The 25,939-nt window shown below is 39.7% G+C and overlaps 1 protein-coding gene across 1 annotated transcript in view; it reads left to right on the top strand.

Annotated features, from left to right (window-relative positions):
* Nucleotides 1-9,092: 9,092 nt before the first annotated feature.
* DPY19L1 (dpy-19 like C-mannosyltransferase 1) overlaps nt 9,093-25,939 on the top strand; it is a 46,905-nt gene continuing 30,058 nt past the window's right edge. The window contains exons 1-7 of the mRNA XM_063406643.1: nt 9,093-9,603; nt 10,497-10,565; nt 15,696-15,720; nt 16,252-16,339; nt 16,970-17,107; nt 22,069-22,189; nt 23,702-23,795. Coding sequence (XP_063262713.1) covers nt 9,306-9,603; nt 10,497-10,565; nt 15,696-15,720; nt 16,252-16,339; nt 16,970-17,107; nt 22,069-22,189; nt 23,702-23,795 — 833 coding nt within the window. The 5' untranslated portion in view covers nt 9,093-9,305. The remainder of the gene's footprint in view (nt 9,604-10,496; nt 10,566-15,695; nt 15,721-16,251; nt 16,340-16,969; nt 17,108-22,068; nt 22,190-23,701; nt 23,796-25,939) is intronic.

The following is a 25,939-nucleotide window of genomic DNA, read 5'->3' on the forward strand; positions in this document are numbered from 1 at the left end:
GTTCACTGTTGAAGACTGATAATCTCCAAGTTATGTAGAGCCTTCATGGCATCTCAGGGTAAAAGTAACCTTTTCCTTGGTATATTAGGAGTTGGGTGGTCTCCAGCTCAAAGCTTGGTCAGGGTATAGTTGGGATGAATTTTTTTCATAAATACTCACTGAGGGATTAGCCAGTATATAATAATAATAGGTAGGGCAGGAAGAGGTCTTCAGAGATCATCTCCTTGACTCAAGCCAAGATCAGTTTATAACTGAACCACCTCTGGAAGGTGTTTATCTTATTTGTTTTTTAGAGCCCCCAGCAATGGAGACTCCACAGATCCTTTAAAGATTCTGATGCTTAACTATTCTTTCTTTAGAAATTGGCCCTAGAATCTAACCTGACCCAGACTGAAATTTTAGCCCTTCACTCCTTATCTAGTGCTTCTCTCACTTATTGTAGCAACCTTTTGCCTATTTGAAAACTGATATTACATTCCCTCTGATTACTCTTCTCCGGGCTACATTTTACATCTTCCTTGTGTAGAACTTCAGGGGTGTTTTCTGCTGTGTGTATGTGCTTGGTGGAGGGGGAAATCTGCTTTGCAACTACAATGGCTGATGTGAAATAAGGATGACAGCAAGGGATAAAGGAGATTAGGAAAAGTCTCTGTCTTTCAGTGGGTCTACATGTTTCCTGAAGTGCAGCGTTCACTATTGGACACATCCCTTTAACTGAGCTCTCCCCAGTACTAACCAAAGCTAACAAATTACTGCAAAGTAAGACTGTCATCATTTATTTTGTATTCTTTTTCTGCAGTTTTTCTAACAATGCTGGCAATAAGGCTTATAATAACAGCTGAAATGTGGAGGTTCCCTGCTGCCTGCGAAAAGGAATTCTGCATATGGTGTGCTAACATGAAACTACCTTAAAACTGGTACAGGCAGTTTGTGAGTTGTTAGTGGGCATTGAAGCTCTTTCTGTATGAAAGGCAGATAGAATTTTTCCAAATACCACCTCAACAGATTGGAAATTTTCTCTAAAGAGAAGATATCTTTTAAAACTTTATCATGTTTTTCTGACAGTCATTCTGCTCTTTGACATCCTTTTCTCCTTCCAGTAAGTGGCAATTTTAACAGCATCCTTCCCATGAAATATTTCTTCAGCAAAACCCAGGATTACTAGTCTGCCACAGTCTCCTTGCAGTGCAGCCCTGGAACTCATTCTGGAACCACAGCTCTACTCAATGAAATTCTCAGTGAATTTATGATGTGACAGCTGCATAGGAGAAATGGCAAAAGACAGGTTTGTCTTGTGAAATACGCCTTCCATGCTCAGCAGTGCAAGATTTTTTAGTATTTTATAGGTGCTTTTTATATATGCATGCATGCAAACACATACACTTGTATGTGCACACTTGAAAGTGCATTGTTTAGTCAATTCTCCTCATTTTGCTGTGGGGCAAGCAGGAGAAAATGAATGCCATCCTATATTCAGGTTTCAATCCATCATCAATATATACCTTGATATATATCATCAGTGTAATCTCTCTGGAAGGGAAATCCTCTGAACTCCCACGTGTCCTGCCACAGGGAGCCGTGCTACAAGATTCCTTACTGGGAAACAAGTTGTAGCACATTGGGGAAGTGGAATGGTTGCACCTGCCTTGTGAAACAATAAGTCAGCTGCTGCTGTCTGAGCATAATGAGTTGTTCTGTCAAAGTAAAAAGAAATTGAGAACATGAAACAAACAGTATATTTTAGAAGGTTTCCCCCTCCCCTCACATAATCCCTTCCATGCTAACAGCTGCATGCTTCTTTAGAAGTGGTTGAGGCTAGAGATTTTTGTTGCCCATAGATACTTTTGAATTGTTTTTGGTAACTTCAAAAGTAAGTAGGATTTTCTAATGGTAGGGTTGGAATGGGCAGAGCAGTCCATGCCTTCTATAAATGTAAATGGGGCTTTTGGGATGAGAGAAGGAGTGCTACCGAAGGTGTGTGGTTACTTGTGAGCGGTGGTTGGTGGGAGAGAAGGAGTAGTCCCAGGCTCTCTCTCTCTCAGTCTGTGGTGCTCCAGGCAACACTCACAGGGAAGTGAAACTACCAACATTGCCACACACCACTCATGGAGAGAGTGAAGGCAAACACAAATTGAAGAGGAGCTTGTAAAGAACACCTCTGTGTGTAACAGGTAATTTGTATCTGCAGAGCTGGAATGATCACCTGGAGCAATACAAATCTGTGGCAGAGGTATTTACAATTTGTATTTGAAACACAGCCCTGATTCTTCTTACTTTGCATGCATCTTCAAGTGCTTCCTTATGTAGACTTACTCAACATTTACAAGTCAGGTGTGATTCAAGATCTGCATAGAACAGTGGTTTAATTTAAATTATCAGCAACTCTGACAAAGCAGCATTAGAGTCAGCAAGAAATTATAATGGCCCGGGAAATCTGTTTTCAATCAATCAAACAACCCCAGACTTGGCCTGCTAGCCTAGAGGAAGGAGTATATTGAAACACAAATGAATGTGTTATTTCACCTGCTGCAGTTTTTAATGATGATGATGCAGCAGCAGAGAGGATGCACTGGACAGTAGAGGGCACTGTGACCTCAAAAATAAGCTTCAAGCTGGGCTGTAATGGAGCCTTTTTGTGAGCACAGCTGATCAGACACAGACAAATGCCCCATTCCAACAGAAAAAGAGCTCTGTTTGTTTCTTAGTAGTTCTAGAGACTAGAGAAATAATATCAGAAAGCAAGGGGGGGGTGGAATTGTTGTAAAGGCATGATCACTACAAATTTCCACAGGAACAAATTGAAAAAAGGGATTAATTTCATCAAGATGCTTCACTCTGTGGCACATAATGTTTTGTGAACACAGTCTTTAAAGCATGAGTTGGTGCTATTCTTAACGAAGTTTAAGAATGTATAATGAAGGATTTAGGATCATGCTCTGAGACAGATTGTCAAAAAGTTGAAAAGGTGAGAAAGGAGATGAGAAGATACAACTACTATTTTTAGTCACCAACAGGGACTCCAAGTATCATTTGCAAAATTTTTCTGTGTAAAATTTGTATCACATTTTTAGTTTTGTATGAGTATAGATTAAAGGTTTGTAGCCTCAGTATCTTTTTTTGTCCTCCTCTTTATAAGGCATCTAGCAAAAAGACCAGATTTATCAAGAAAGGATGCTCTGTAACCCTCAAAATAACTGTGTTAGTCACCTCAGTTTGTCATAAAGAATTCACCCTTTCTCAGTCATATACAGGAAGCACACAGCACTCCCAAGCCACAACTTTGTTTGTCATTTAAGGGGTGTTTGATGTGCAGGACTATCTTGTCTTGACTGCCATATTGCTCAGTTTGCCAGAGGAACTTTTTATTACAGTCTTAATGTGCCTCTTCTCTACCTCCAGTAACCAGGGCAGCAAAGCACATTCTGGAATCCCCACTGAAATGAAAATCAGGTTAAGCAAATTGTGAAACAGAAATAAACTTGCTAACATCTGAATAGGCAAACTTAGACCCTGCTGCTGTTTGTGATACAGCTGTTTGTATTTCACAAATACAAGTGGTCCACAAGCTTCTCTTGCCAAAACACATTTGCCACTAAATCTCCACTGATGCAGATACACTGACTTCAATATGGCAACACATTTCAAGAGCCCCACAGTTTCTCACATCTGGCTGCTCTACCAGTTGTTCACTGAAAAGCTATTCTGTGAGCACTTCCAGATCATTGCTTTCCTTCTAACTCTGTTGCTGGCCTTCCTGTATTTCCACCATAAGTTGTGTCTATATTCTCAATCTCACACAGGGAGCATCTGCCATGAGATATAGTAGTAGCTCAGCCCGTGTTCATATGGTCCTGTTCTGTTGTTATCACTTAGCTTCTGCTTGTTGCTGCAAGCTGTTTCCTCCGTGTTCTCTGATGCATCTTTTGGCAGCTGCTACTTAGAGACACAGCAGATAAACACTGACTCCATAAAAAATTAAGTCAAAGCACCGTGGCCAGTAAATCAGGTTAGGGGAAGCTGGATCTATCACTCCTGCTTGTAAATATTGAGTTCTGTGGTCCTTGGATAAGTTACTCTATAATTTGCTCCTCCAAATAGAAACATAATGAGATGCAGTTGCTGTGGCTGTGAATCATGGCATCTCTGCAAAATTAGCACGACTACTCACAGTGGCCAAATGCCACGCAATAAGAATGTGGTGAGTATAGCAAGAGATCTTCATTTTGAAATCTGTAAGGAGATTATGCAGGGGAGTTAAAAGTCCTCAGAACACTGCATTATAGAAACATTCCAGGCCTCAGCTGGGAGGAGATGATCACACTCCTTAGGAAGGGGCATTGCCAAATCCCCAGTCAGCTGGTCAATAGGGCAAATGAATGCCTCTGCTGCTTCCATTGTTCTGTTTGCAGCAAAAAAAGAAGGATAACTGGAAATATGTTAGAACTACCTAAAAGGTTCTCAGTGTAGCCTGAATTTCTTCTCTGAAGTCACAGTATTTAGTGCTGCCTTTTTTTTTTAACTAATTTTTTTTTCCAGAGCTGCAGGGAAGCACTTAAGGGAGCATGAATATATGGTACTGGAAAATAAAAGCAAAGAAAGAAGAACTCTGGTGGAGACTAATTAGGTTTTCTGAGTCACTAATGTTCTTCAGTGTTATTCTGGCAGCAGGAAGTTTGAGACTTATAATCAACATTATAAAAACAAAGGAAGTAATTTCTGTGTCAAAGATAGAAGGGCTTTCAGGACCTCTCATACAAAAGACGTGATTTTTTTTTGTTTCTTTTGTTGTTGTTGACAGGGTACGCAAGCTAGGTAAATTGTTCTTATTTGTTTCTGGTAGAAACAAGGTTTTGTTTATGGGAGCAGTTAGCCATACAGACACAGATAATCCAGTTCTACATGTTTATATGTATATATAAAAGTTAAAATGCAACTGCAACTTTAAAAGTGAGGGAAGATACATATGAGCAGACATGTCCAAATAGCGATCAGATTACTAACCTATCAGGAGCATACTTTCCCCCCCTCAGAATATAGGCAATATATGTTTAAAGGGGTTAGATCAAGGGGGAACATTTGTATCCTGCAGAAAGTGAACTGGTCCCACAAAGCTGTTAAATAGAACAACTTATAGTGTTTTGAATACAACACACTATAATAATATATAATGATATATAGTATATAATAAAACAGCGAATGCCATTGCATTCTGCTGTTTTTGTTTTTCCCTAGCAAATTCCTCCATGCACAAACTCCAATGGCAGTCCTGCATCTTTACTTCTGCCTTATGAGACTCCTTTGTCTTCTGTACTTACGTTCAGCCTGGTCTTCACAGGAAGAGGTCCCACCTATTTCTGTTTTCATAAAGATCTTTCTGTAAGTAAGAATTTGTCTGCTCTGTGACTGAAGCTCAAGTAGTATAAATAATGAGTTAAGTCAGATATGGCCATATGGCATGGAGCTCCAAACACGTCCCTGTTAGTTACCTGAGGCTCTGAGCTCCACATTGCTGCAGCTCTCTTGCTGTCAGCACTCAAAATGGTTCACTTAATGCTAGGTTGAAAACATCTAACCATGCAGCAGTCACACAGCGCTTTTCTAAAGAGACATACTTTCTAGAACAGGCCTTCATTGCATGCTAACCTTGGATTAAGTCAACCACGGGAAGGGATTCTGAAGTTCCCTAACTTGCTACAATGCAGTCCTGCTATTATTAAGTCTGCTGCTGAAAGTGTGAAAATGTGGGGGATCAACAGAAACTTCACAGAAGCAAAGCCCTGTGGTAGGTGGAAACGGCAGCCTTGTCACAAAATCTGCAGAATATGCTCTGAGGCAGTGCCTCTGGAACAAAGCAGAGCAGTACAAGAAACATCATCACAGGCTGAAAAAAAGGAATCTCTACAGGCACCCTTATTCAGATCACCTTGAAGGTGACTGAAGAGAGAAGAGGTTGGTACTGGTAATAAACTAGAAAGGTCTCACTTGAGGCAAGATAAGGAGAGAGAACTGGGGTAATGAAACAATCCAGAAGATAAGAATGAGTGAGGGAGAAGAAAGCAAGCTCTGGACTGTTTGGTAGGGAGGTGTGCCCATCTACTGTCTTGAGGAATGAATACAGTTAGAGAATATATAGGAACTGCCAATGTGCTTCACTAGCAGGGGCTTATACCTGAGGACTGAGAATTATTTCCACTGACAGTGTGTCACAACCACTACCCAGCTGAGATTGCTGATACTGTCAGAGTGATTCGGATATATGAAGAGACAGTCCAGTGATCATAGAAAATGTGTGACCAAAGAGAAAGAGAAGCAGAAACAGAAATACCATGTTCCAGAATGTGCCCTGTCCTCAGACAGCAGAAAACTGTGGAACAACATCTTATGGATTTTGCTCTCCCTGGACAATAGAAGTTAGGAGAATCTGATTAAGATGATGTCTCTCCTATGTACTTGTATATGTCCTTCAGCACCCTTAAGAGTTGAGAAAACTAAAATTTATTTTCAGAGATATATTTCTTCCCTTCCTTTTTTGTTAGAAAAATATGTGCTGATTTATTGGAATCACTCTTTTCCCTGTCAGGATGTGCAGGAGTAGCAACAAGCTACACTGTCTGAAACGTGATGCTGGATATTAAACATTGCACTTCTCAAAAAAATATGCAATTCCTGTGAGGATATAAACCCAGGCTGTATTTCTTACTATTTGTATCTTATAGATTGAAACAAATGCCATTTTATTTTCAGAGGTGTACTCTACTGCAGCTCTTCTGAAGTATTGTTGGAGGTTTCTTACAGCAATTCAAGGTTGCTAAATATGGGCACCTTTACATTTAAGAATGTGATCTTCTGTTTTTGCACACTTGTAGTAACTTTTAAAACCTTTAGAAATGTTTAGTAGTACGTGCCTTTGTTAGCAGGTTCTGTGGGTGGTACCTATTGAAATAAATTGCCTGAAGAGTTTTATTAAGAGAAAACAGCCTGAAGGTAATTGATCTGCTGCAGGCTGGAGCAGGCCCAGTTAATCTCAATGGCTGAGCCATCCCACAGCAATTTTATGAACCTTAATAATATCAACTCTTCAAGTTTCTAAGTGTTCCATGACACTATTGATTTTGGCAAAAATTGAAATATGGGTTACAGGAGTTAAAAATCAGCAGAACGTATCCTATTGCTCTTTTTCAATGCTGGTTATGTACAAAACTCTTCTGGAGCCTGTACCCTTCAATCACTCAGACAGCAACAATAGACTCCTTTGGTTACTGAATTTATAACAAGGCTACTCAATTAAAATCAAATACAAAAAAGAGCAGACTGTGGGACTTTTTCTCCCGAAAAGCATGTGGAGAAAATAGTATGTAGTCTTCAAACACTTGAAGGGTGTTCCTCTTATGCCTTCATTTATATTTAGTATGTAATAAGCACAGATAAATGTTTCTTGCAATATGAAACTGCCACACATAATTCATGTTGGAAGAAGAGCCTGGGTACTCAGGAGACTGGCTGTCTTACATGAAAAATTGTATTTCTTCCTTGCTTGCTTTTTTGAGATCAGTGTAATACACGTCCTTTGCAGTTATCCCCCCAAAACAGCTAGTGGTAGAAGGGTGCTTCTCCCCCAGCAAGGAAAGAAATACTGGGCCAAGAGAGCTTGTGGATGCACAGGATCTCTGTCACTCCCACAGGCTGGTTTGTTTAGTACCAGTTTGTATCTTTACACCCTTATTGGGGTGTAAGAGGCCTTACTGCTACCACAAAGACAGCAAAAGACATCCTGTTCTTACACTTCCATTGCCTCAGTAGTTGAATCTGAACCAAAATTACTTTTCTGTGCTTACAATGTGCTAGTTATATATCTGTTAAACAATTTTTTTAAATGCTTAGTCCAGCATTTGCCACAGATTCAAACCTTGTGGTTCTACATGATAGGATTCATAAAAATAATTACGAAAAGGAGATGGACACAAAGAGGTTGTAAACATTATAGAAGAAACCTACATATGTCAGAGGAAAAAATGTGGAAAGGCTAGGAAAAGTAAACAGAGTTGAACGGAAAATTCAAACATAGAAAACTTGGGAGCAGAAACACAAAATGAAGAGTGCAGAGGGATAAAGAAAAGCCTGAAGATAGCAATGAGGAGCACCTGGGAGGCAAAGAATAGATACAGTCAAGAAAGACAAAAATAAAAAGACATCAGGTAGGAAGGGGTGAAATGGATCTGTTTGGAGAGGTTGCAGTTACTGAAGAGTTTATACTCTGCTACAGTTAATCAACACTATCAAAAAATGGTATTTAAATTAATATATTATTACATCCCTATCAGATGAGCCGCTGCTGGAGTGCTCTTTGTGCTGAGCAGAGAGCACAAGAAGGAGGAACAGTGCCTTTGCTGTAGCTGGGTCTTGTTCCTCGGTTGTGCTGTGGGTTTGAGCAGGAGCTTCAGGGACTGCAACTGGGAGCTCCTCAAGATAATTGCTCTGGAAAAGTCATTAAACACCTCATGGCTTAAGGGTCTGCCTTACACAGTTTGTGTGTGACGGGCCTTTTAACCTCTGGACCCAAAGCAAGGGTTTGGCTGGATCTGCAGGGTGCTCGTGAGCAAAGAGGCCGCATTGCAAAGGCAGACTCACAATAACACTCCAGAACAAGGAGCAGAAGGGGTGCTTTCTGTGGTGCGGAAGCATATAGGGCATAGCAACACAGACAAGTTACCTTCTGGGAGTTAAAATTTTGGGAATTTGGGCGGGGGGAGAGGTGCCGGGCACTTCTGGGCTGGACTCAGTTTAAGCGGATGATGTTACAAAACTGAAGGGCCCAGGGACGACCAAAGCAACTGAGCGAAACTCCGAGAGGTGCCGGAGGACGAGGCCGCAGCAGCGCGGAAGGCACGGCAAGCCCGCCCGCATGGGGACCGGCGGGAGAACCTCAGCCATCCCTCGGAAAGAACAGGGAAGAAGTGAGCGGGAACAGCCCCGCTCCCGCCTCCTCCTCCTCTTCCTCCTCCCCGCCGGGCCCCGGGGCGGCGCGTCCGTGAGCGGCGGGGCGGAGCGGGCCGCGGGGCGGAGCGGGGCCGCGGGGGCCGCCCCCGCCCCCACGTGTCCAGCCGGGCGGAGCGGGCGGCGGCGGCGGAGCGCGGACCGGCCGCCCCCTCGCCCCGTTACTACGAGCCCGCCGGCTGCGGCTCCGCCCCGTGGCCTCCGGGCCCTGCCAGGGGGTGGGGGAAGCGCCTCGCCGAGCACCGCCCCCCTCGGCTCGGCTCCCCTCCCCTCCGGCGCGGCGCCCCGGCCCCGGCGGGGACTATGCGGAGATGGTCGTCCCGAGCCGAGGCAGGAACAAAGAGTCGCCGCCGCTCAAGCCCGGGCAGCAGCAGCAGCACCAGCAGCAGTCGCCGGGCGCCAGCCCCAGCCGCGGCCGCCGGCCGCACTCGCCCGGCAGGCAGGTCTCCGGCGGGGCCCGCGCCATGCGGAAGGGAGGCGGCGGCCGGCGGGGAACCAGGGGCGACCCCCGGGGACCCTACCGGGAGGGGCCCGCGGCGGACGGGGAGCGGGACGTGCTGGGCCGCGGCCCCTTGAGTCTCCTGCGCGTCTGCGGAGACCGGCTCCGAGGTGAGGCTCCTGCCCCGAACCCTGCGCCCTCCCCGCTCGCTCTGCCCCCGCTGGGATGGGAGCCAGCCCTTCCGCCCGCGGGAAGGGCGGTGGGGCTGAGCGCCGCTTCCCGTCCCTCTTTCCGGCGAGCGGCGGTACCCTTGCCCCGTGGCGGAGGGTAGCTGTTGCCGGGGAGCGCCGGGACGTCTTTCCCCGGGAAGCGGCGGTGGGGTCCGGCGGGCGGGAAGGTGCCTCCGGCGGGCGGGAAGGAGGCAGGGAGCGGCGGGCGGTGTCTGGCACTGCCCGGGGCAGCGGCGGCGGGGTCGCGCTCCCGCCCCGGCGGGCCCGTGCGCCAGCCTGTCACAGCGCGGGGACGGCAAAGAGAGAGAAAAGCTGACAAAACCCACACAGGGATCGGCGAGAAACGGGGGCGAGGGAAAGGGCTCCTTACCGCTTCAGCCTCCTTTGGGGGAGAAGTGGGGAAACGTGCTGTTTGTGGAACTAACTCTTGTTAAAACTGACTGGTGGTGTTGACTATCGCAGCCTGCGGTGCTGGCATGACCAGCTTATTTCTGCTGGAAGGCATGGAGGGCTGTGTATTCTTTAGAAGTCTGACTTTCTGCTGGAGCAAATTTGCCAGTAACATAGCTATGTAGAAATTCCCTTTTGACAAGTAAATTCTGTAAAAGTTATTTCAGAAATTAAAAACCTGATGATTTATATAGTCAACTTATTAGTCTATCTGTGATGTTTAAAGCTTTTGTGTGTAGTTATGAACTTGCTGTATGAAGTTTCTTTCAGCATTTTTGAGGTCTAAGTAAGATTTTCATATAAAACTAACGTTGCAGAGTTCAGATTTCTTTTTTAGACGCTGTGCTTAAGTGATGCTTAAGATGCTTGTGTTCTTTTGGCAGTATTTGTTGTCGACAGAAAGGCCTTCATCACAAAAGCTGATGGCAAGATATGGCTCACGTTCCTTCTGGGTAAGTAGAAGGAATACATCGCGGGGGAGGGGGGAAATACCCATCTTTTTACCTGTCTTTCTCTGGAATAGTGAATTGTGTCAAAATATATTTGGAAATACAACTTGGAAAAAGACAAAAAAAACAGCTAATGGAAATAAATTCCTACCTGGTAACTTTTGTAAAGCTGTTACTGTAGCAGTTGATGTGGTATCACAATATTTATAGGGAAAAAAATTTCCAGATATTTATGGATTTCTCCTATCCAGTCATTAATTTCTAGAGAAAAAAATAAAAAGGCAGCAACTCTTATTAAATAATGTAATCGCAACACCTTGTTTGGGAAGAATTATGAGTGGAAGTACATACAGTTGTAGAGAGATGTAAATTTGGATGCTACTGTCTTTGGGAATATTTTTGATTAAACAATAAAATGGCTAATGACCAAAGTCTTGGAAAAAACCACCTAAACTATTAGCTAAGAGATGCATTCCTGAAGTTAACTAATGTTAAGTAATAGCATATTTGTCAGATGCACCATTCGAAATACCTAAAGGTATATTATATTATATATACCTAAATACCTGAAAGACTGTCAGGGTATTCCAAAGATGCTGATACTGTTAATCACATCACCAGTAGTCCTGGTTGCCGGGGGGAAATTCTTCAGTTTGATGAATTACATTGCAAAGTAGTAGCAGGGAAACAGCCCGTAGCTTGCAAACTAATTAATGAACAAAGTGTTCCTGAATTGCTTTACTTACATCTGTTTATTCAGCATTTCCTAGACTAGTTACTTAAATGGCATAGAAATGCTAAAATGATGGTCAGAATTGAAAGATGTTTTCCTCTGATTAAAATTTGAGAGTAGATTATGGAGAGAGCTTTATAATTTCTGGAATTTGAATTTGTCCATGAAACCCAGATAACCTATTAAATATTTCAGGGAGGTTTTTTCCAATTGGAGTAAAACGTTAATAGCAGAGTTATATATGTACTAGCATACAGTATTTGCAGTAGCAGAGAACGTACATATACTAAATATGAAATAGTGAGTTTTGATTAAGTTTACTGGAATTTGAATTTTTGTTGTTGCTTTGCTTAAGATTTAAGGCCCGTATTTTAAAAACAGAGGCTCCCACAGCTGGAGCTTGTTTAATTATAGAATGTGAATTTTTTTCTCTTACCAATGATCTCAAATTTATGTGCAGCAGTAATGTCAGAGTTTCAAGGATGTTCTTATACAACATTTCGCCCTATTATGTTGTTTGGGTTTTTCTCATAATGACCATTGACTTGAGGCCTTATTCCTGAAGACATCCTTATTACATTGCACAGAATCTCAAAATGTATCAACTTGGCTAAGCTGCAGAAGTAGTCAATGCTTTCAGGTTCCTCATTGTTTCCAGTTCTGCTGTACTTCTACCTGGTCACTCTGTGGATATTTGCAAAATATGAATCAGTTTTTTGTATCCTTCATGTCCTGTTGGATTATAGTGTCTCAGCATTTGTTGTTCTCTTGATAAATAAAGCCAATGAATGGCTGTATTCTTCAGTATTTAATTTCCAGACTAAGAAACCTTTTTATATGCCATTCATATTGCTTTTCTTAGAATAACACACAGGCAAAAATAGGAAATCTATCAGATTTTACATAATAGCCCTAGTCTGCAAAAATCTTTTCATATGCTTTGCTTTTAGGGCTTCTTAGGCTGGGTGAGAAAATGGCATCTGCAAGTTCAAGTACATAGTAGCTGTGTAAGTGTCTATAGCATTAGGACTGTAGTATTCCTTTCCTGTCCCCTCCTTCATTCCCTCTCCAGTGAGGACATTATTGAGATCAAAGGGTGGTAATTTAACAGAGCTGAGTTGCATGTGTTCCATCAGAAACTGGCTTAGTGCAGTCTGTTGAAAAATGCTGATTTGGACTTAGAGTGGAAGTGTATGAATTAAGCCCATTGTCTCTTGAAATATGAGTAATTAACATTAATTTCTGTGTGATTATGAAAGGTCTTCACTTTGTACTTATAATAGAATGCTACTGTGTAAGTGTATATGAAATTCTCCAAAATAACTGTGAATGTATTTACACTTACTGCATTGACTTTCAATAAAACATTTACTGAAGGGAAGAATCAGATTTAAAGACATTGTCTCCTCTATAAAATAAGTGGTATGTCTGGATGTGAAATGCAATTTCCATAATAATAGATAATTTATTTGCATCAATAAAATACTGCATATTTGCCTTATTTGGAACCACATGAATCTGAGTTAATGAGCAGTCCTGGTTACTAATATGCATTGGACTTTACTATATATCCTTACCTAACATGTGATATGTCTTAAAATTTTTATTTTTTTCATAGCTGATATGTGTGTATATGCAAACATATTTCAGGATCTAATCTTACTGGGAATGTTGCTGAGAAATGAAATAATGCCTTGTGTATATATTTAACTATTACTCAATAAGCAATAACTAAGAAAGGTATGGGATGCTCTGTTGCTTTCCATACAATTGCTGCGAAATATGTTTTTTGTATGGAATATTGTTTGCTGCTTTGCTGACAGAGCTAATGTACTTACCTGGAATTCCATGTCATATCAATACCTGCTCTTCTGAAAAAGACATCTGCAGCTTTCCATGAGAACTAATGTAAATGTCCTTAGTATAAAAATAACCCCTGCAGCTCCTGAACTTTTCCAAAAACATTAAGTTCTGCTTACACCAAGCAACTTTGGTGATTTTTTTTCTAGAAAGCATATAAAAAGGTGAAGTTTTAATTGAAAGATTGTGGTCTTCATTTTCTAACTGGAACACAGGCTTGTTTTTGAAAAACCTACTTCAGTGATGGAAGTGGAGCTGTAAAATGCTGAGGGAAGTTTCAGTGTGGTATAGCATCACCTCACCTGCTGTGTGAAGTGCTTAGCATGAGGTCAATGTTATTAAATTGTACCAGCAGCTAGTTTAGAATTTTTTTTAGGATTTTTTTTGTGTGTGTGTGTTTTTGTTTTGTGGTGGTAATTTTTTTGTTTTGCTTTTGTTTTTTTTTAAATTTTATTTTTATTTTTTGTCTTACCCACCTTCACCTTGGATCTCTTCACATACAAAACTTAAATTTTAAAATTAGGTCATAATGTAACACACTACAGTTAGGAACCTTGTTGTGACCACGATAATAAGTACTGTCAGCAGCAGCAGCACTTCCAGGCTCTGTGTTGGAGGAATATGTGGAAAAAAAATTCTATGGAATATATATATTTTGTATATATACTAGGGCATGAAGTGTACATTAAGTCCACTCCCATTCCACAGAAATTTAGTGGGTTTGCAAAGATGTTTTTCTTTCTCTTATCCCTGCTGCTTTCCAGAAACAGACAACCTAGTCTTGTAACATGCAACCTGAACAAATGTACATTCACTAACTCTCAGGCTGTATTCTACATCACTGTGCAGGCATTGCTGTGTGTTTTAGCAATGTCCAAGCAACATGACTCATTCCACGTCTTCAGACAGGCACCAGCAGTGTCTGGGTGCCGGAATGAGGGAAGGTGTGTGTGCCAGTCAGCACCCTGGAGAGGGACTGTTGCTCAGCACCTTTCTGGCCACAGCTGGCTCTAAGCACTGAGGGTGGTTGTCCTCTCCACTTTCTCCCTGCTCCATTCAGCTTGTGTGAATAAGAGGGCTCCTCATTAACCATGAAGATTTTCATGGATTAAAGACAGCTGTCTGACAGATCTTTCTGTGGCAGAGAGCCTAGAGGGCAACTGAGACACCGTCAGTCTAGGAGGAGCACTGTGGCCCTTCTAAATGCCTTCCCATTATCCCTCCTTCGTGCAGGCTTTGTTTCTGTGGTAAGCTGCATATGTTGTCAGTGCTGCTCAAACAAAATGCAGTGGTTCCTGCTCTCTGGATCCTGTCATACCCAAGAGCTCAGAGACCTAGACTGTTAACCCACTGCTTTATCAGCATTTGCCTCTTCCCTTTGTCCCTCAGATTACCTTCCCGTGTTCTGTACCTGCATGGCAGCAGTGCAGATGTTCTTCAAATGGAACCTTAATGTATTCAGAGTCTATCACTTTTTAGCAGTTACAGTCTCAATTAGATTTGTGTTGGTTGTCACGGTCCATTTGGATTTCTCATATTTACAGCGCAGTGTGCTCTATAATTAAAATTTATTTTAATTTATTTTATGAGTCCATTAGGAAAGAAAGCAAATAAACGTGACAAACAAGGGCCAGTCCACTTTGTACTGGCTAGTCTAACACAGGAATTCACTAAATCATTTAAGGAATGATGTTTTGAACTCAGAAGTTCCCTAGTTCATAGCTCAACTTGAAACTTGTAAGTTGTGCACCTCTCTGCAAAATAATTACCTAGATGATGGTGGGAGTGTCCATCATTCCTTTTTCATTATGATGCTCTATCACTTGTATCACACCAAGAAGCAAGAAAGCCTCAGGAGTCCAGCTGCTGCTGGGTCTGCTTCAGAAACTTTTTGGCTAAGCTGATGTGTTTTCACCTTAAAGCATGAAAGTTTAGTCTGTAGCGCTTCCATGAGTTAGCAGATTCTGAAGAAGCTGCCAGACAATCAATACACGAGGAGGTGCAGGAGATGGCTGCAGGAGACAGCAGGCTGCAGGTGATAATGGCTCTAGAGTGACCTTGAGCCCTTTCAGGCCACCTGGTCCTGCATGTTGGTTGCCCTTGCTTTGACCTGGCAGCGCTGCTCAGAGTGTGCTTCATGCCTCAGCATGAGTTAGTGAAAATCTGAGCAGGAGTTGAGTGAACAGTCGCAGTAGGTGTCATAACAATTCTAAAAATATTTATGCTTATTGGAAAAAATGCTTGTAGTTCAGTTTTGTTGTTGATAACCAAAATGTGTGCATTAGATCTTGATGGGACAGCTTGAGTGATGCAAGATGTAGGTGGAAATGCAAGATGTTGCCTAGTGCTGAATACCACAGAAAATTTTCCAAGACCTGGCTGTGGAGGTTAATTCAGATGTTCCTATTCTTCTGTTTGCTGGGGTCTTGAGCTCCTTCTATGCATCTCTGAAGTAGTACTGCAATTACTGCAGTGAACACGATTTCATGTTCAGTTATTTAAATATTTGAGTAACTTTGCACCTTTTGTTTCCTTTACAGCTGTTTTTGCAGGAGTCCTGCATTGGTAAGGTTAAACTCATTGCTTCAGATTAATATAGTACTTTAAAATAACAAAAATATAATTTTTAGTTATTTTTAGAGACAATATTGGGATAATTTATATTTAGAACTTTCCTCTCAAGACTAAATTATCTTTGAGCTGAATAATTCTGTTCCTGTGAGGCTGACATGAATGGTTCCTTAAGCCTGCTCACAGAAGAGTGAAGCCTGCTTTTCAGGCGAAAAATTGCTGGTTAATCATTAATTGTCTGCACTTAAATTAAAATACAGTTACATATTAAAATACAGTTTTATATTTAATAGATAGCATTATAGTATTATTGCTAACGCCATAACAAACTTTAATAAATACTCTGTCTTCATACTTTTTCAATTTAAAATTATCTGAATAGATGAAAATATTGGTATTGGAGTAAATTACGGTAGCAGTTTGTAAGTAAACTTCGGGTATTCATTGGATGTTCTTTGGTATCTATGACTTACCACATATTCTAAACCTCTTTATTCCATTTTAATTGTTATTATATTTTGGCAGGTGTCACATAACAACTCTTTTTGAAAATGACCGTCATTTTTCTCACCTGTCGACACTAGAAAGAGAAATGGCTTTTCGCACGGAAATGGTAGATTATGTTTCAGTGTTTGGAAGACTCCTGTCTGTAATCTGATCACAGGCTTTCCAAAATTTCTTAATACATTCTGCATAAGTATACATACTGATCTCTTACAACTACTGTGCATTGCACTTGCATGTGCAAAGTATTTGTGTGACTTGCAGCTGATCCCTATGAGTGTATCACTTCACAGGTCACTTAAAATATAATCTAAAAGTATGGTTCTGGAGGACCCAAAATACAAAGCTGCAAGTACCTTATACCTTGCTTTCAGTTATAATTTTCTTATGAACCCTTTTTTCCTACATATTTTTTCAATTAATATATATATTGGTGTGTATATATGTACATACACCCCCCACCTTTTCCCTGCTTTTATTTTGAGAATTGTGAAACACTATGAAATGCATAGTTACCAGGCCAAATGAGAGATTGATTACCAGGTATGCTGTGAAACAAAGTGGAAGGAAAGCCACATTGCTTGTTTTGGTGGCAGTAGTACAAGAGATTTGAAAGCTGGATAGTCATCTTCAATAAGCCTGTCCTGTTTGTTATGTTACAAAATTTGTTTAAAAATTAAGCTGGTATGAAGCAGAAGTGACATCTTTAATTGTAAATAATAAATCTGTTCTCCTGTAGGGTCTTTATTATTCCTACTTCAAGATCATTATTGAGGCACCATCATTTTGGAGTGGAGTATGCGCAGTTATGAATGACAAACTGACTGAATATCCTTTAGTGATTAACACCTTACAAAGGTTCAATCTTTACCCAGAGGTGAGCTATGTTTTAAATATAATAACTTCTGCAAATCTTTGGTTGTTTCAGCTTTGACTACAAGTTTGTAAGAAAAGTTACTCTGGAAAATGTGGTTGTAAAGATACAGTGACTGATGAAGTGTTGCCTAAATATTGTACTTCAGTGCCAGATTTCAAATGAGAAAGTTACTTCATACATTGTGATCAATTTCCAAACTTCAGTTGTTTTCAATCAACTGTGAAACCTTCCTAGATCTTAGAATTTTGTGCCCAAAAGTTGCAGACCAATTCTGTACTTCCTGCCTTTTTTTGTTCTTTTCCCTGAAGGCAAGTAGGTTGCTGGCATTATGTACTTCAGGAAATAAGATGTATGAAATAATGTAGTATGTGACAATAATGACTGCAGTGATACAGGTTGCAAGAGGTTATTTTGTTTTCCATTTTGTGTAGGACACACAAAACTGACAGAACTAAGCACAGTTCACAGTGGCTGTGAAATCCACGAGTGGTAATAGTTTACTTAGATGTATAGAGGAACTTCCTCGGTAGAGGATTGACTGCTGTTGTCTTGTACATATTAATGTTGGACTTGTTACCTGTTTAGATCATATTCCTACTCTGCTTTTTTGTCAGTAAAAAGAACAAGTGTTTTAAGTACAAGAAATGTTGAGGTTTCTGTCTTTGAAGATTTTGCCAGTGTGTCCCAAACATTTTGCAAAGGGAGGATTCCTTTGGTTAATGTATGTTTCTGTAATTTCACGTGTCAGCAGCAGTTTATTTTTATGAGAACCAACTAATAATGGCTATGATTGTTCGGTACTAGCTTTTATACTCCTTCTCCCACTCTGTTGGAGCAGAGCTGCTTTCAGGAACTGTATGTGTAAGAGTTCTTGGTGTGCACATATTTGTACAAGTTGCACCTAGTGGTTTCATTTGCTTCTGAAGTCCTTGCTCTGGAAGAACTAAATGCTGTATAGATGAGCACTTTTTGTTGCCCTCTCACTTGTTTGGGGTTTGATTGGATTTTTTTTCTAACTCCAGAAGGATTGCAATTCAATTCTAGAAATGCCCCATTGTAAACATCATTTGAATACTAAAGAGTTAGTTCCTTTAGCTGATAAAGATTTATTGACTTTAGCTATAGTCTGACTTTCAAAAATCAAAGATTACTGGTCAAATGAACTTGTTCTTAAGGACTCATCAGTATCATCCTGAAAGATGATTAAGTAAATTAGATAATGAAATCAAAACAAGAACAATCAGGTATAGTGGCTGACATTCTGTAAGAACACTAGATTGATTACAGTGCAAAGTGTGTAGGCTTGTCTGCTCATTCAGTTTTCTAGGATTATACTGGCTTGCAAAAATTGGTGATAATGTATGAATTAATTCATTTTTTTTCTGTGCCTGTGTGGGCATGCCAAGCAGACAGATAATCTCTGCTCCTTTCAGCCATTTACTGTTTAATGTCTAGCCTTCCTGTAAATGTGATTTGGGGTTTTTTTTAAGTGTATTTCTTGAGTACTCCTGTTTCCACAGAACTGTATTGACAAAACTGTCCATAGGTGCAACTTGATATTTGAAATAACATTGTCCAAATTTGTAGAATTCTCTCATGATTATAATGGGTCTGGGTGGTAAGAAGATGTTTGTGGATTTATTTGTTGGCAGTAAATTTTTTCTTTCAGGTGCTCAGTATACAGTCATACTTCCTGAAAGTGTTTCATTTCCTGTTTGATATTTTGGGATCTTTCCAGCTCTTTCAGCACATTAGTAGCATTAAGGCCAAATTCTAATAAAATGTTTGTTTGTTTAGTGGATGTTAAAAATAAATTCATCAAAACCAATCTGGAAATCCCATTGCTAAATAGGATGTTAAATTAATTAAGAAAAGTAAAACAATTCAGTTGCATGTACAGCCAGTACTAGCCTTAAACACTTAAAAAAAGGGAAAATAAAGTAAAGCGAGTCTGTGGCAATCAATACATCTTTTATGTAAATTACACATATAAGCAGTAAAAAACCTATCGAAAGCAACAAGATAGTCCTTGTAGCTGTACAGTGTTATAATCCAAATAAAGTTGATTTTCCAAGTATTTGCTCCATAGTCAGGTTGTTCTAGTAATTGTGGTGTTTTCATTTCTGACGAAAAACAGCAGAGCGATAATGTGTTAATTTCTGTGGTGGAGAGATAATGTGTTGAGTTTGCTCTCTGGATGTTCATTGTTATGGAACAGTTGATATTTCTGTGTGTGGTGGTGATAATGAAAATGTGAGTTGAAAGGAGGAGTGTATTGCAAAGATCTGTGTAGTTGGCTTTAAAGTGCACACTCAAAGGCAACTAGTGAAAGGGCTTGAATTTTCTACATTTTCTTTTACAGCAAAGGACTGGCCTGGTCCGGTCCACAGAGCTCTGTGGGTCTGAAAGCTAGGCTTTTGTTTTCCAGATTCTGTGTTTACTGCCTTATCTGATACTGAAATTCCAGTAGAAATTCCAGAAACATCACTGTGCTCCAACTGACCTAGCAATTTTCCTACTGCTTTCTGATTTGTTTCCATGTTTATGCCTGTGTTAACTGTTTCATGTGAAGTAGCTTCTGGCAAAAAATGGGGTTTTTTTGCATAAAGTACCTAGCCTGATACCTTTTTAGGGAGTATTTACTTGTAAAATCTGCAGCAGACACAGGCACTTGTGGCATAAACAGGTTAAATGGTTAAGTTGCTAAATTAATCATTGGATTTTTTTTTTTTTTTTTTTTTGGTGCAACATTGGTTAGGCAAGAATGCTTTATGTGCTTGGGTAACGTCAGCTTCAGGGCTGGTGAAGCAAATATGCCCGACAGATGTCCCTAACAGAGCACATTCAGGTGATAAGAAGAAAGACATTGATTTGGTTTTCCGGGCCTATTGATGTCTGTCTGGAGATGGTGGGGCAGGTATCTGGTTCATGTATGCACATATGCACTGCCAGAAGCTCCAGGGCACAGATGTTTAGAATGCTTCCAGGAATTCAGGATACTATACTTTGTAAGGCACAATGTTGTGGCACAGAGTCTTGGTCCAGGAAGATGTAGTCATATTTTAAATATACAGGATTCACATTGGGAGGATGTACATACATCTGTGAAGGCCACAGATGAAGTGAGCCATGATGATTGGAGGCTTGGTATTAAAAATTCATGAATTTTAGATTCCCAGAACAGTTGAAGTTGGAAGGGCTGTCTGAAGACTGACTGGTCTCAACATTGCTCAAACTAGAAGTTTGTCAACTAGCAGGTTGCTCAGAGTCATCTCTAGTTTCAATTTGAATATACACTATCTCTGAGCAGGTTGTTCCAATGTTTGACCGCTCCCAAATTAAAAAAGTTTTTTTGCTGTTTATGAGTGGAACTTCCTGTACTTGAATTTGTGCTCATTGTCTCTTTGCTTGTCAGCCAAAAGGAATCTGTCTCGGTCATCTTTATTCTGTGTCCTTCTTGTCTTGGGCGGCCCAGAACTGGGCTCAGCACTGCAAATATTGTTCCAGCAGTGCTGGGTGGAGGGCAAGAGTCTCCTCTTTTGTCCTGGTGACATACAGCTGATAAAATATTTGTCTTTTTTCATCAAGGGCTTGTTGCTGACTCAGGTATAAATTGTCCACCAGAACTCACAGGTTCTCTTCAGCAAGAGAAGCTTTCTAGCTGGTCAGCTTCCAAGTACTGGTGCACGGTAGTGTTCATCCCCAGTGCAGGACTTTTTATTTCCCTGTTGGGAAGATTCCTGTTGGCCCATTTCTCCTGCATTTTGATGTCCCTCTGAATGGCAGCACAAGGATGAGTCAATCCTTGCAGTGTTTATCCTGCAGACTAGTTGAGAATGTTCAAATCTAGTCTTAGGATGTAGAACAGATTGGTACCAGATTAAAAGAATATCCTCAGCTGTCTCCATATCAATCAAGACAGTCATCTCAGAAGGTTATAAAGCTGGGCAGGTGTGATTTCACCTTTGTAAATCCATGCTGATTGCTTCAAATCACTTTTTTGTCCTTTGTATGTTTGGAAGTGGTTTCCAGGAGGATTTACTCCATCACATTCTCACACGCATTTCTGTTTTTCCTTCTTGCCCTTCTTGAAGATAGAAGTGACACAAAGAGTTTTATTAATTATATGGGGAATGAGAAGAGAGAATCATCTTTCTTATATATGTTCTCTGTGACACAGGGCAGAGGCAGCTAATACTGCAGTGGTAAAACATATTGTCAGTCTGGGAACCCCTGGGTTATAACTTTCAAAGCAGCTCAAGCGGAATGGCCACATTACTCATTTATGAACTCTATAAAGTCAGTTATATCCTGACAGAATAGCTTGGTAATGTTATTAACTAATGACTTTGCTGTGAGATGAGTTGTCATTTTTGCTGTGTTTAAAGTACTGATGTTTTCTGTGTCAGGTGTTGAGATTTAATTGAGTTGTTGTTATAAGAACATTACAACCTTTGCATGGAAAATGGAAATGCTCTCTTATATTGCATCTGGAAGTTCTTTGTAATTCATTCTTAAAATTAACCTATCAAAATTTAACAGACTTAAAATCCTAAAGATTTGGTCCACTAATATTCTTGCAAGGTGGAAAAAAATTAATTGGCTTGAATGGGTTCAATTTGGTCAGCTGTCCTCTGTCAACAGCATCTGTGATTTTAATATCTGATAAACAAAAATACTCAAATGAGAAACATTCCAGACAATGGAATACGTAGGGGTTTTTTCCTGAATATTGCAGCTCGGTGCATGAAATTATTTCTGTCGTAAAGCATCTAAATATCAATAGGCATAATTTTAGTCTGTTAATGAACACTTGGTCTTTTAGATGCCTCTAGGAAATTGTGGTCAAAAGTGCTTAGGTTGCTGAGATAAATCCTGAGTTTAAAAATTATGCTGGATGAGGGTCAGCTGTCATGAGAGGTTACTCTGGGCAGAAACTTCTAATCCTGTTTTCCCCATAGGTGGTCCTTGCCAGCTGGTACCGCATATATACCACCATTATGGATTTCCTTGGTGTACCAACAAAGACGTGTTGGACTGTAAACAGAGGAAAAGGGCTCAGTCCTGTTGAAAGCTGTGAAGGTAAATTCTGTTTTACCATGGTTTCTCCTTGGAAGCATACAGTTGTGGCTTTATGTATTTCAGAAATAATAAGGGTGAAAATGTGGGGTTTGCTTATTAGATAACTCCTCCTGCCTAGATTGTCCTGGACTTCAAAACTTCACAGTTACGGTTTGAGCCTTCATAATGTTGGATTGTTACAAAGAATAAGATGTCCTAAATGTAATTGGAAGCCTACTGTACATGTATTAATTTTTAGTAACTTCTGAAGGATCCCAAATACATTCCAAGTTCCTACATTTCAAAATTTCCTCCCTCAATTTTGGGGATTTTTTAGAGAAACCTTACGTAGTGATGCTGCTGACAAAAATCCTCTTCCTCTCATGAGCTACTCTTCAGCATAAGAATTTTAACCTTTTATCTTGATTTTGATACCAAAGCAAGGACTCTGCTACTTCCCCCCTCATATTTGAAATATTGGCTTGTCAAGTAAGTTTTAAACAATAAAAGTACTTTACTGAGAAGTGCTTTCAAGGTGTTCTACAGTCAGTTTAAGCTGAATAATAGATGGTAGTTTGTGAAGTTGTTTCATTTTATCATTTAGAATGCCTTTGTGTGATGACAGGGTAGTATTTTTCCTTTGCACAAAGGCTGTAAGAACTTCAGAGCTTGAATGGTTCACTTTCTCTAATTTTTTAAGAAGCAGTAAACAGTGTACAACCTTTCATTCCTCTTTTTTGTAAAAACAAAACCAGCAGAAGCACCAGCTATTGTGACTGCTGTGTTTGGTGAGCCTATCATCATTTTACTTTAGAAAACTGTCTTGCTGTACTTTCGGCAGTGGGGAATAATCAGTTCTGCATACGAAACGATGAAGTTTTGCTGCCATTCACTTTAATGAATAAGGCTTTTTATGCTGTGTTGCTGGAATGATTAGAGCCAGGAGGTTTTAAAGAAATAGTGGGAAAGAGAATAACAGCAGAAGAGCGAGCGCAGAAGTGATGAATAAATTGAAAGACTTGCGTTACTGGAAAATATCTTGGCTTATAATGAAACAAAGGAAGCAAAGAGCGTTGTGTGTGATATGTTTATAGATGGATTTACTCCTGCAAGAGGTGGGAACTGAGAGTCTAGGATTAACAAACCTGTTTTAAAAAGCTCTATGAAGTCAAAATGTAGTCTGGAGAATATTCTTAGCAGTACTTCTACCTTCTAAACCTCAGAGGTTTTTCTCTGCAGTTAATGCATCCCTCTTGGCTTATTTGTCACTGACTGCCCCAGTGTTATGTCTATCCCTACTCTTCCTGGATTTTTTCAAAGCTGTGGTCTCTTGATTGAATCTTCACAACAGTCTTATAATGACATTTACTTTTTTAAAAATTATCTCTTTCTGTAGATACACTGAGATATTATACTGAGAGAGTTTATATATAATGCAGATTTATTTAGATAGCATACTGATTGTATGGTGCTAAATAACCAATGTGGTCTTTATTCTATATTTGCCAACATATATTAACCATTTTTTGTTAGGGTTGGGAGACCCTGCTTCCTTTTATGTTGCTGTGATTTTTCTGTTGAATGGATTCATGATGTCACTGTTCTTCTTATACGGTACATACCTCAGGTAAGGCAGTTGAGACTGGGCTATTAGCAGATTTTAGACAAAATTTGAAAAAGTGAGCATAAAATACTTTTATGGGATATTGATTATTTGTTTGTACAGAGTAGTGCTTTTTTTTACACATATGTTGTCATTAAAAATTACTGAAATAGAGAAGAAGCTTTTTGCTTAAAAAAATGATGATGCTGGAAAAAAATTGTGGAAAGTTTCATTGAGGTGGTATCTCATTGATTCCACTGTGTTGTGGATAAAACTAGATGCTGTATGTGTTTTAAACAGCTTTTGACATATTTCTGCTCTTCAAATTATCATCGTAACTCATTTTTAAATGCTAAGTTGAATGACAGTGTCTTTTAACCAAGATTGGTGTTTACCCAGTGCTTTGCTTCAAGTCATGTTTGTATGTATTTCCATTTTAACTTAACTGAGAAGGCAAAATTTTTTTTGACATAATGCATGCTTTTGGACAAATTGTATGCACTTCCCTTTTTCTACAGATTTGTGTTTTCAGTATCTGTCCTTACATTTCAGGAACTGTAATACACTTTCATACAAAACTAGATTCCACACTCTGCAGAAAAGCAGAAGTGGAAATACGTTTTCTGTTTACATCTGTTTTCATGTATTGGTTTTGCCAAAAAGTCAAAGGCAGCTGTATTTTCCTCTGAGAGATGTGATTGGTTTTCCCCCTCATTCATTTTCTGGTTTCATTGTCATGGGTTTTCTTCTTTCTCTCTCTCAAGCATGTGCTGATAATTAAAATAAGGAATAGCCCATGGCATATACACTGTCAGTAAAAACAGGAAGTTGCCTAGTGCGTGTTTTGAGGAAGTAGGTAAACTTTGAATATTTGTGTCATTAACTTGTAATATTTCTTTTAAGGGAATTATACAGAAATCCACGTTTTATATATGAATGTAATTGAAAAATCAGTGAGCTCTTTATTTCTCACTACTTTCTTTAGAAAGCATAGACTTTGAGTTTTGTTTCTGGTTTGGGGTGTTTTTTGGCAAATTTTAATTTTTGTTTCTAGGACTAACATTTTTAATATTCTTTCTGTCATTTTGCATTTTAGTCTTGAAGCTTTTCGAATGTATGTGATGTAAGGTTGAGTTTTATGTGCAAGAATGCACAAATTCCTGGAGATTGTTTTAGTGCTCGGTATCTTTAATCCTCAGATTTTGTACCCAGAACCTACTGATTCTGTTTGACTTGTGTATTAGTGATGGGTGAAGAGTCTGAGAGGATTTGAAGGGGTGTTTTTTTGGCTGGCTTTTTTTAGTGTGTGGTTGATTTTTTTTTTCTGTTGTTTGGTTTGGGGTTTTTTTTTTTAAGAATCTTAACAGCTGGCTGCTTCTTTTGTTCGGTGGCAAAAATGGTATCATCTGTCATTCAGAGTAGTAGTGAACTTGTGTGCACAAAAATGCTCTTTGCTTTATATCACATAAGTTGAGTAATTACAAATCTGTTCAAACAAATAGGAACATTATTATGTACTGGGAAATGGGAAAAATCTAAGTAATGTCTTTGGGTTTACTTTTGCTATTTGTTCAGTAGGTGAATTTGATTGATATGGAAATGTAAAAAATACTTAAGGGTTTAAAAAGCTTCCTCATGTTAACATTGCAGTATTTCACATGAAAATTCAATTGTATCTTGCACTGACCATATAACGAGTTAATTTTTAAGTATGTTTTTTGAATGCCCTTGATTTGAATACCCTAAATTATTCTTTAGATCCAGACCAACATTTCCTGTTGGGTGATTGAGCATGCAGATTCTTAAATTTACTGTTCAACATCTCAGGGAAGAAGTACTGCATTTATATTGCCTGGTTTTTAAAAGCACTGGATGTAATGGTCTAAGCCGAAATTTGTGAGCAGTGGAGTAAATGTTTTCCAAGTTATTAACATGAAAATTGGTGTTCTGCGAAAAAAGGTTGATGTATGAAGGACTAATTTGCTCTGAAATAAGCACTGTCTAACTAATATTTTAATACTGTATGTATTCAGTTGATTGCCTTCCCTCGATGCTTGAAAGCTTTCCTCCCTTCCCCCTAAACTTAGCTGTACACAAGTGCTGCTTTACATTTTTTAAGCAACATTGACCATTATAAGATTCTGTTGTACCTATTTTTCTTCTTTTCA

This window comes from Prinia subflava, chromosome 1 (genome assembly GCF_021018805.1).
Source record: "Prinia subflava isolate CZ2003 ecotype Zambia chromosome 1, Cam_Psub_1.2, whole genome shotgun sequence".
NCBI lineage: Eukaryota > Metazoa > Chordata > Aves > Passeriformes > Cisticolidae > Prinia > Prinia subflava.